Source organism: Hyperoodon ampullatus (genome assembly GCF_949752795.1).
Source record: "Hyperoodon ampullatus genome assembly, chromosome: X".
NCBI classification, from domain to species: Eukaryota; Metazoa; Chordata; class Mammalia; order Artiodactyla; family Ziphiidae; genus Hyperoodon; species Hyperoodon ampullatus.
In genome coordinates, this window is record NC_136913.1 from 111,451,536 (window position 1) to 111,464,004 (window position 12,469).

Genomic DNA, 12,469 nt, shown 5'->3' on the forward strand with positions numbered 1-12,469 from the left:
ATGCCCATTATATTCTAGATTTAATTACACTGTGGAACAAAAAAATCCTTATGATATTGTAATACATGGTAATAATAATATCATTATCTCCAACACCAACATTATAAAATGAAATCTCAAGCCCAGAAACAAAAAGTTGGGTAGTACAAAAAGAGCCCATATTCACCTGGCAATACAGACCAGGGTATAGAAGTGGCAATGCACCTGAAGATTGCATCCAATGCTCTAATCAGTTCAACGTGCAAAAAGAAAGGAGTACTTTTTTTGCCTTCCAGGATATGGAAAGAGACAGAATCTTCACATAAAATGCAAAGACTGAAAGAGTGACAGGATAATGAAGAAGCAAAAAAAGAGAAAACATAGAGACTATATATAAGAGGGAAGGGGTAAGCAAAGCACACAAACAGCTGTGATGGGACCTGCAGTCAAGGGGAAAAAACTACAGTAGCAGTGAGCAACAGAAGGTATAGTGTATACTATACAGCTCTGCATAGTATACAGAGCTGCAATACACTGACAACTGAGAAGAAGAGAGCTCAAGTTCAAAAGACTGAGGACAGAAGCTCAGCTCTACAAGGAAGCAAGCAGTAAGACAGTCATTTGTATCTCAAAACTGTAGCCCCAGGGGCCTCAGTGTGTCACCATGAACTTAGACAACCCATACAGTTCAGCAGTATAAAGCAGCATTCATTGTATGGAGTGATAAACTAAGTCACTCAGCGCAAAGCCTCACATCATTTTTATGTGCATCTGCAGTGACAATGCAGCACACTGATTTACGAGGGCAGGTATATAACATGTATAGTACATTTTATAGCATCCATCAAACATGGCAAGAACAGGGTTGGCAGTAAGCCTTCCACTGTTTGGAAGGCACACCTATCATAAATGACTCATCCTCTAGAGGTATCAAATAGTCACGGTTTTACTAAAACATGATTATAATACATACTAGAGTACATTTCTCTAATTGTTATACATATTTCATAGAGTTTGAACCATAGCACTGTAATTTAAAAATAAGTATTTTTAAAACTATTGTATCCAATAGTTGTTTAAATATAAAACCTACTAACTGGGCATTAAAAAGACATACTGAAAAACAGATTCATTTGTACATAATCATCAGTATGAGACAATCAAATTAGTAAGTATTGACTAAATGTCTATTTTGTCCATAGCACTACGATAGGTGTTCACTGGAATATAAAAAATAGTGGACATGGTCCTTGCCCACAAGGAGCTCACAACCTAGTTGCGGAATTCTGAGCTATACTCTAAGAAATATAAGAATTTGGGGAGATGGAGAAGAGAGAAAGAATATTCTAGGCTGGAGCAGTAAAGCAAAAACGGTGAAAGCAAAAACAGGAAGGAGCATATAAGGTTTATGTTGAGACGGGATAAGAAACAAGGCCAGGTGGAAACAGAATTAGAGGGCCTTCTGAAACTACACATTAGGCAACAGCAAGCTATTGGCGATCTGTCAACAAAGGAGTACTGTTTTCACCTGCAAGCCTTGTGCTGGATGGATTGAAGTGAGGAAGCGACTAGAGGCAAGAGAACCAGCTAAACTGTTGTAATCTAGAAATGACGTATGATCACCTGGCCTAGGATGGTAGCAAATGGAAATGGAAAAGGTGTAAATTAAAAATGAAATGTAGTCCAGTGATATGCATGATTTAAAATAACTTTTTTCAATAGCTAAATTCCACTTTTAAATCACAGGCACACCAGCAATTCCATTCCTAACATATCTATACAAAGACTTTTAGGAGAATGTTTATAGCAGCTTTACTCACAAGAGCCAAAACCCAGAAAACAGTCCAGATGTCCATCAACAAGAGACTGGATAAGCAAACTGTGGTATATCCTTACAATGGAATAGTATTTGTCCATCAACAAGAGACTGGATAAGCAAACTGTGGTATATCCTTACAATGGAATAGTATTCGTCAATAAAAAGGAATGCACTATTGATAATGGGACAACATGGATGAATATCAAAAACATTATGCTAAGTGAAAGAAGCCTTACACATAATATATGATTCCATTTATGTGAAACTCTAGAACAAAAAAACTAATCTATAGATGAAAATAATATCAGAACAGTGGTTGTGTCTGGGGAATGAATATAAGGATTGACTGGGAAGGGGCACTTTCTATATCTTTATAGGGGCTTCAGTTATGTAGGTGTATGCATTTGTCAAAATTCATCAAATGACACACAAGATTTATACATTTCAATCTATATAACTTTTATCTTAAAAAGAATCAAATAAATATTGAACTCTGGCTAATGATATGCACGTTGAAGTGTTTCTGGGTGAAATATACTTATGTCTGCAACTTTGAAATGCATAAAGAAATAAGAAGGATATCCATTTGATAGAAAGCTGGAGAAATGGACAAATAGTTGATAAAGCAAATACAGTAAAATGTAAATTGGAAAATATATGTTGTGTGTATATGGGTGTTCACTGTATAATTATTTTGACGTTTATCTGTTTGGAAATTTTTCATAATAAAATGTTGAAAAAAATTACAGACATAGCTTTAAAAGCTTAACAGACCCCTTCAGTTGCTGGTGAAATTACTTTGGCCATAAATTTTAACTTTCATTGAGGAAAATCTCTTTAATCTTAAGATATTTCTCTACCAAAATGCTTCAAACTTTCCATATCTGACAAACCATACTTTAACAAAATATTTCATAAACATCTAATTTTATGACAGAAAATGGATAATATACTCACACAAAATAAACTTTTTATTCCTATGTAGGTATCTTCAATACTAAAAATTTTCCACCTGAACTTTAATAAAGGCAAAATCAGAATATTATATCATACCATTAGATTTTAGGATCTACTGCCCATATTTTTAATACAGCAAAACTTTAGAATGACTTCATCAATGTTACATTTACAATTTTAGTTCTAAAAATTACTCAAATAAACAACTGCTAAAATTTTTAGAATTAGAAATGACTCATAATTCCTAAATTCCTGTATCTCTTCCTACAAATAATCTCCTTCTTAATACTTATTATTTTTAAAAGGTATTCATTTTTTACCTCACGAGGTTTTATCGGCATTTAGCTTCCTAGAGTGATTTCAAAGTGCTATAAAAGAATTAAGTAGACGAATTATAGGCCAATAGTACTAAACGGGTACCTAGATGGTATCTCAAGTACTTATACTGTATATATTACTGATGACCCCCAGTAACACTTAATATACAAGAAGTTATCTTTCAAGGAAACAGCTCAATTATTATTTGGATTTCTAGTCAGATAGTAAGGAATTTGTGATTAACAGCTATGTTCCATGGAAAAGTGAAAAACTTTTTGGGGGGTCTTGTTTCTTAGGAGCTTCAGCAAGCATTTCATAGAAATATGGAATACTGAATTAAATGTGACAACACACAAAATAAAAGTAACCTGAAATCAGCTCACTGTATTTTCATTCTACCACAGCAAAACAGGTGGCCCACAATGACACATTACGGAAACTCACAAAGATTATAGAACTTCCTGCATTTGTCACATGTTTATATCCCCCCCAAAGAATTTTTATTGAAGATATATATATATTAGAATGTCCTACAGCTTTCTTCAGCTTCTAATATGGCAAAACTCTTTCATTCCATGTCTTGGACTCAATGGGACTTTTGGATACTCCGGATTTTTAAAATTCTGCAATTGAAATTTCAATTCAGTCACCTTCTTCCAATGGAAGGGTTTTAGTGAGCAAGTGATTAAAAGCATTAAGTAACTCCTTTAAGTCACAAGAGCAATGAAGCTTCTGAATACGTCTAACCTGCAACAAGGTCAGAGCTTAGACAGCAGGGAAAATTGGCACAGCTATCTACCAAGTGGTTAGGACAAAACAAACAACTACTTCTCTCAGCCTCAAATAAAACAGAACTCTTTAATTCCAGATCTTATTATCAGGAATACTGCTGTGACCTTGTTGTGCTGAGTATTGAGGGGAAAAAACAAAACAGAAAATAAAAATGCAAATAAGCAGGCCCTGAAGAAAAATGCTGTTTACCAACTGCTTCAAGCCTACTGAGCCCTTCACTAACCACACTCCAAGTCACTACAGAATGTGACAGTGGGGACTCAAAATGGACAAAATGGAACGATGCACCACAATGCCCCCGGCTTCAGACAAAACCTCCCTCCCCTGAGCTAACAATCATTCAAGCAGAAAGAGGGAAAGGAGTCCCTTTTTGAGAACCTAACTACGTAGAGAATATCAGGAAACTCCACTACAGCAGTCCTGTGCATCTGAGAACAAACTATTGTTCCAATCATATTGTGGCTTGGGTTAGTTTTCTGGAGGTTTAGTAGGGGGAAAAAAATCAATGCTAGGAATCCTTGAGAAGATATGCCCAACACTTATCAATATCATATCATCCTTTATAGGAAGCTTTTGCAAGTGATTAACATGCCATGCTCATCTGTCTATACAGTCAGCCCTCCGTATCCGCGGGTTCTGCATCTGTGGATTCAAGCAACCTCAGATCAAAAATATTTGAGGAAAAAATTGCAGAAAGTTCCAAAAAGCAAAACTTGAATCTGCTGCATGCTGGCAACTATATACATAAGATTCACTTTGTATTTATACCTATTTACATAGCAATCACATTGTATTAGGTATTATAAGTAATATACAGATGATGTAAAATATATGGGCAAATTTGCATAGGTTACATGCAAATACTACACCATTTTATATAAGAGACTTGAGCATTCATGGATCGTGGTATCTTTGTGGGCTTCTGGAACCAATGTCCCGCAGATACCGAGAGACAACTGTACTCAAACATGAGACCCACCCAATTAAAGCACCCACCTTAGCTCAGGTCTGTAGCCCCTGGTAAAGAATGGAAGAGACAAGGTTCAGAAAGAACCAACATCCAGAATGTATTCTTCTTTGTCTTGTAAATCCCCAGCTAAGTATGCATACAGAGGATCAAGGCAAGTCTTAAGACAATACAAAGGCAATCCAGGATGGGGCTGAGGAGATCATGGAGCTAGGAGTGGAGTGGTAGGGGGTCGATTCTCCTTCCACCCCCACTGCCACCACCACACTCCCAGCCACCACCATCTTTTCATCTTCACACTGCAGCAGCCTCCTGGCTGGTTTCCCTGGAGAAACTCACCATTCTCTGTGTTGCAGTCAGAGTGATTTTTTTTTTTTTTTTTTTTTTTTTTGCGGTACGCAGGCCTCTCACTGTTGTGGCCTCTCCCGTTGCGGAGCACAGGCTCTGGACGCACAGGCTCAGCGGCCATGGCTCACAGGCCCAGCCGCTCCGTGGCATGTGGGATCTTCCCGGACGGGGGCACGAGCCCGCATCCCCTGCATCGGCAGGCGGACTCTCAACCACTGCGCCACCAGGGAAGCCCAGAGTGATTTTTAAAAATGTAAGTCTGATCATATTCTACCTCTTATAAGTGGTTTGACCTTGAGCAAATTACTCAGGGCAAATTACTCAACCTCTGTATGCCTCAGTTTCCCCACCTGTAAAATGGGTATTTAGTTCCAGGGCTCTTCTGAGAATACTGAGCTAATCATTTTTCAACAACTAAGAAGAGTAAGCAACACAAGTAAGGACTAAATAACTACCTGCTGTTATTATTCCATCACCCACCTACCCCTCTGCCTTAAAAACATCTCAAAGGCTTTCTTTGCTCTGAAGTTCAACCTAATTAATATGACCTATAATTAATGTTCAGTGCTCCACATGATCCAACTCAACCAACTCACCAGTTTCATCTCAAGTCATTCTCCTTCTCACCACTCCCTAGCAACACTGGCCTTCTTTCAGTTTCTGAAGGGGCAATCCTCCTTCCTACCACAACACGTTTGTACCTGTGGCTCCCCCACCTGAACGCTTCTGTCCCACACTTCACTTGGCTAATTCCTGTGCATCTCTCTGATCTCAACTTAAATGGTGGTCCTTAGGGACCACCTCCCTGATCTCCCACTCCACACTAGATACCCATGTTATGATCCCTCATAGCACCCTTTGTAAGTACTGAAAACAAATAACGTCACTACGCTGTGCTTTCAGCTTAATGTCTGTCTCTTCCATTAGAACGTAAGTACTGTGCACTGAGGAACCCCCTCTGTCTTATTCGTCAGTTTATCCTCAGACCTTGACATAGGACCTGGCATAGGGGAGCACTCGATAAATATGTATTAAATGAAAAAGTCCTCCTTTCACTCACACTCCCTCTCCAGTCACTTCTCTCCGGGAGGTGAGGAACAGAAAACAGTAAGGTGCCATAGCATGGATGCCATGCCATCTCCCCTCTGCTCACTCATCCCTTTCCTCTCTTCTCGCACCTTCCTCCTTCCTATCACCCTTTGCAGCTGTCCCTTCATTCCTCCCTCTTCTAAGGTTTCCTCTCTCCTCCATCTCCTTCCAGCTGGCCATCACCCAACTGTCATGTAAGACCCTGACCCTTAACCACAAACTGCCTGTAATGAAAGGCACTATTTACATTAAAACCAGAGCTGTGGCGAGAATGTGGTGGGCACGGTATTATCACAGGGAACAGAATTTCAGTATCTCCAAAGAAGGAGCATAAACAGTTATATTAGCAGAGGTGATTTTTTTATTGCTGCTACTTGACTACCACTTGGCTCACCTCCCAAACAACATGTCAAACCACTGTAAACACAGTCCTTATTTAGGGCTGCAGAAAGAAGCAGAGTTATGTCAGCTGCAGAAATAGCCCAGAACGTCTGAGTGGAAAGAGCATAGCATTTGAATGCTCAGAACCTGTGTTTGAGACCAGCACCCTTGGCAACTCTGTTAGCTACCTGACCTTGAACAAGTCATTTAACCTCACTGAACTTGTTTCCTCACCTATTATATAGAGGTAATAAACCTATCTCACAGGGTTTCTAAGAAATCAAATGAAGTATGTGGTAAAGCATTTATTCAATTATAAGATGCTCTACACAGATTTTGGTTGATTACTGAGGTCTAACATTTCAATTTAATTCTCCTTTTAAGTCTCACTAATGATAGTCAATAAAAGTTAACAGGGGGCTTCCCTGGTGGCACAGTGGTTGAGAGTCCGCCTGCTGATGCAGGGGGACGCGGGTTCATGACCCGGTCCGGGAGGATCCCACATGCCGCAGAGCGGCTGGGCCCGTGAGCCATGGCTGCTGAGCCTGCGCGTCCGGAGCCTGTGCTCCGCAACGGGAGAAGCCACAACAGTGAGAGGCCCGCGTACCACAAAAAAAAAAAAAAAAAAAAAAAAAAGTTAACAGAAAATAATGATCTAAACCTAAAATGTTTAATAATTCTTAGTGGGATCATGTATATATTTGTTTACCTCGTGAAATCTTATTCACTACTTTATTAATTTTACTATTTTTATTATACATTTTAAACCTATAACTTGCCTGTTTCTTCTAACATATTGCTGTTTTCACTTTCTTTGAAACTGGTTTTATGCCTCATCCGATGTTCAACCATGATTACTGTACTCTTCTACAACTTCCTAAGAAGGATTTTATCCAGTCCTGTTGGTTAAATACATTCAAATTTAATCATATTTCTCTAACCGGATTATAACTAACCACTTTATTTATATATTTTTATACTTATATTCACCCTAACTTTCTTGTTCCTATTTATATATATTTCCACTTATATTCACCTTAAGTTTCTTGTCCCTATTTATATATATCTAAACTTTGGTACATAAATAGCAAGCAAAACTTTTTTGCTCTATTTCAAATGACAGTGCTCCCACTTTGGACAAACAGTAGAAACACTCTAGAGATTCACTCAGTTCCAAAATATTTTTTTAACCTCTTTATTAGAGTATAACTGCTTTACAATGGTGTGTCAGTTTCTGCTTTATAACAAAGTGAGTCAGTTATACATATACATACGTCCCCATATCTCTTCCCTCAGTTCCAAAATATTAACTCACTAAATATCTTATATGTATATGGAGCTTTTCTAGGCATATTACAGTTACTAATCAAAATAACTGGTCACAGTTCCACTTGTGATAAAGGTTCACAAAATAAATTTTAAAACACAGCTTACAATTCATAAAACAGAAATCTTCATAAAATTATAACAGTGTTAATACTTTTATAATTTTGTTCATACTTTTGATTATTATTTGGTCATCCCTTTCCACTCACTAGGAAGCCAATTTCAACATACAGAAATAACCTGGTATGCTTAATCTCTCAATGTGATAGCTGTAAGTATGACAAACATTATATTTCACTCACTATAAATAGGTTCTTATCTACCTATATAAGAAATTTGAATTCCAAAAGATCATTTTTAAGTTTTATAATTCATTATCGTGTTTATCATTATTTTAACACCTAAGTGACCACAATCTACTAACCACCAACAGGGCTTCTATCAATCTATGAGCAATAAACACAAAAATACTATTTCTTGGTCATTTTGAGGAAAATAATCAAAAATTTCCTATCATCTATCATACATTCACTTCTATTTAAACATACCTATTGTTTATTCTACATATTCTTTGAGCACTTGAACATGAGCATTATTAAAATGGTATTACTATTTTGAAATATTGGATAATTCTCCACTGATCTCATTTAGTGATGATCTTACTGGTGATTGGGTAGCTTGATGCTTTGCTTCTAGTTAAACCTCCTCTTTGGTTTTAAAAACACCACTATTTTGACTTACTCTTAAGTTCTCTCACATTAAAATGGAACACTTTCTAGTCTAGCTTGATACATTATATTAGCTTAAAAGATTGTATTATGCTAATCCAAAAAACTGAAAAATTACCTTATAGCCTATGGTCTTCCTATAATAAAGAATTTCCTTTTCAAGGAGCTCAAATAAGCGTGGTGGGAAAAACTGAAAATCCTGAACATTTGGCTGTTTGGGAGGTCGTGGAGCCTGCGGGGGAGAAAATGCATTACATATATATTTGTTTTCAGTACATGAAGTGAACATACTTATCTTTTATTATTTCTTTTATATACAGAAAAATAAATACAATGGAATCCATTTATATGGCTGGAGCATATCAAGTACTCTTCTGTACTGTTATATTTTAGGGACTAAGATTTAGCACTAATATAAGTAAAACTGAATCAGAGACCACGTTACAAGAGAATTCTACTGTAGGACATAAAACCTGGCCTCATACTGCTTTACCTTTGGAATCTTTGGCTCACTAACACGTAAAGCCTCTCTGAAGTAGGCATCCACCGCATAGTTGGCTTTGCGTTCTCGCTTGGGAGGTTCAATCCATTCCACCATTCCAAGCTATACACGAAAACAAGAATGAGGAGTTTAATAATTCCAAATTGTTTTATAAATATCAAGCACATCAAGGTTGTAGAAGTGTGAGAAAACAAAAGCCATTAGGAAGAATCAAAACTTGCTTTGTAAGACTCTAATTGGAAAAGATACATGCACCCCAAAAGAATCTGAAAAAAAATAACTAAATCACTTTGTTGTACACTTGAAACTAACACAATATTGTAAATCAACTATACTTCAATTAAAAAAAAAAAAACTTGCTTTATAAGTCACAGTTATACATCCCAAGTTCCAAAACCTCATACTGTATACCAAGTTTAGGTGCAAGTGCAAGGATGGTTTTCTTTTTTTTTTTTTAAGTAAGTTTGAAACTTAGCTCTTCCTTAGTAATTGAGAAGAATTTGCATAATCTGGTTAATATTTTATGTCAAAATAAATAAATAGCGTCTAATATAGGAGGAAGACTAATATTGATTCTGGTAACTGTGTTAAGTGTATGAATTAGAAAATAGCTGAAAGGCATAAATAATGAATATCAACATGACAGCCATATAGCCCTTCAAATCAAGAGAAATTTTAAAATAAGACCTCTTGGTAAGGTAGCTGTGGGAAAAGCCAGTGGAATCAGAAAAACCTGAATTTGAAACCAGGTTCTGCCACTTTACCAACTGTATAACTTTGAAGAAATTATTTTCTCCATCTGTAAAATGGCAATAATAATAATACCTACTCTGAGGATTAAATGTGACCATATACGTGAAAGCATTAGGTAAACTGCCAAGAGTTAAATGTAAGTTATTATTAAATATCCAAAGTGGTGTGAACAATGATTTGGTAGCCTTACAAAATTTTACCCCAATATCAGCTAGAAAATGCAATTTAAAAGTCAACATACAAAAGTGACAATATAAAGTTCTGGAGTCTGTAGGTATGCTTTTCTAGTTCAGATATTTTTCTTGATTTCACAGTGCCTAGCCTAGTACTTTTACACAAAAGAGGCCATTAATCTATTGGGTTGGCTAAAAGTTTTGTTTGTTTTTTTCTGTAAGATGGCTCTAGTAGCACTTAGTTGTCTTTAACTTTATTTGAAACAATTCTGTTAGATTGTATGTGACAGCTGTCATATCAGCATGCATTTAAAAAAAAGACATCAAAATTGGTGAATTTTTGTGTAGCCATTTTAACATTGAAGATGGAAGAAAAAAAGCAACATTTCCAGCATATTATGCGTTATTTTTCAAGAAAGGTAAAAATGCAACTGAAACGCAAAAAAAAAAGATTTGTGCAGTGTATGGAGAAGGTGCTTTGACTGATCGAACGTGTCAAAAGTGGTTTGTGAAGTTTCGTGCTGGAGATTTCTAACTGGATGATGCTCCACAGTCAGGTGTTCCAGTTGAAGTTGATAGCAATCAAATCGAGTTATTGAGAACAATCAACATTATACCATGCGGGAGCTAGCCAACATACTCAAAATATCCAAAACAAGCACTGAAAATCATTTGCACCAGCTTGGTTATGTGAATCGCTTTGATGTTTGAGTTCCACATAAGTTAAGCGAAAAAAACCTTCTTGACCATATTTCTGCTCTACTTAAACATAAAGAAAATGTTCCATTTTTAAAACAAATTGTGACGGGTGATGAAAACTGGATACTGTACAGTAATGTGGAATGGAAGAGATCGTGGGGCAAGTGAAATGAACCACCACCAACCACACCAAAGGTCAGTCTTCATCCAAAGAAGGTGATGTTGTGTATATGGTGGGATTGGAAGGGAGTCCTCTGTTATGAGCTCCTTCTGAAAATCCAAACGATTAATTCCAACAAGTACTGCTCCCAATTAGACCAACTGAAAGCAGCACTCAATGATTAGTCAACAGAAAATGCATAATCTTCCATCAGGGTAACACAAGACCGCATGTTTCTTTGAGGACCAAACAAAAACTGTTACAGCTTAGCTGGGAAGTTCTGATTCATCTGCCGTATTCACCAGACACTGCACCTTCAGATTTCCAATTATTTTGGTCTTTACAAAATTCTCTTAATGGAAAAAATTTCAATTCCCTGGAAGACTGTAAAAGGAACCTTGAACAGTTCTCTGCTCAAAAAGATAAAAAGTTTTGGGAAGATGGAATTATGAAGTTGCCTGAAAAATGCCAGAAGGTAGTGAAACAACAGGGTGAATACGTTGTTCAATGAAGTTCTTGGTGAAAATGAAAAATGTGTCTTTTATTTTTACTTATAAACCGAAGGCACTTTTTGGCCAATCCAATACAGTTAATGGTCCCACTCTATTTGACCTCATCTACAGGCTGAGTTCTAACCTTGTTATCACATTTTAAGAGTGGATGATAAACTAAGATGACTAGAATGGTTAGAAATCATAAACTCTGTGTCTAGAGAAGTAAAGACTAAAGACAAAATGGTGGCATCCACATTATGGAAAAGTCTATCAGATAGAAAAAAACAGTTCTTTGTTGATCCATAAGATTAAAACCAACATGGAAAGTCACAAGAAAGTAGATTGCTACTCAATATAATTTAACAAATATGTCTTAAGTACCTATTTGCAAGTGTCAAGGATACAAAAATGAATAAAACAATCTCTTCCACCAAGGAGCTTATAAGCCAAATAAGAAGTATTTTGAGGGACTTCCTTGGTGGCATAGTGGATAAGACTCTGCGCTCCCAATGCAGGGGGCCCAGGTTCGATCCCTGGTCAGGGCACTAGATCCCACATGCATGCTGCAACTAAGAGTTTGAATGCCACAACTAAAGAGTTTTTTGCATGCTACAACTAAGAAGCCCACCTGCCTCAACTAAGAAGCCCATGTGCCACAACTAAGGTGCCCGCCTGCCTCATTTAAGGAGCCTGTGTGCCACAACTAAGACCTGGTGCAACCAAATAAATAAATTTTTTTAAAAATAGAAGTATTCTGAGAACCAGAGAATATAACACAGTGAAATGAAATATCCTGAGTAAGAATCCCAACATGACCCATGACCGAGTTCAACCAGAGGCTGGATGGGGGTAAGAAAAAAAAACAGAGGCTAGATAACTGTCCTAGATGCTATAGATGGGATTTCTTAATCACAAACAAAGTTAGACTAAATGTCTCTTTTACCTCTAAAAGTTCACAAGATGGATAATGTGAGTTATGTAAGA

The 12,469-nt window shown here is 36.9% G+C and overlaps 1 protein-coding gene across 4 annotated transcripts in view; it reads right to left on the bottom strand.

Annotated features, from left to right (window-relative positions):
- Positions 1-12,469, bottom strand: part of SMARCA1 (SNF2 related chromatin remodeling ATPase 1) — a gene marked incomplete at both ends in the record, with an annotated part of 147,078 nt that overhangs the window by 96,728 nt on the left and 37,881 nt on the right. For all 4 annotated transcript variants that reach the window (XM_079726923.1, XM_079726925.1, XM_079726924.1 and 1 more), the window contains 2 exons: positions 8,823-8,936; positions 9,198-9,308. In XM_079726923.1, coding sequence (XP_079583049.1) covers positions 8,823-8,936; positions 9,198-9,308 — 225 coding nt within the window. The remainder of the gene's footprint in view (positions 1-8,822; positions 8,937-9,197; positions 9,309-12,469) is intronic.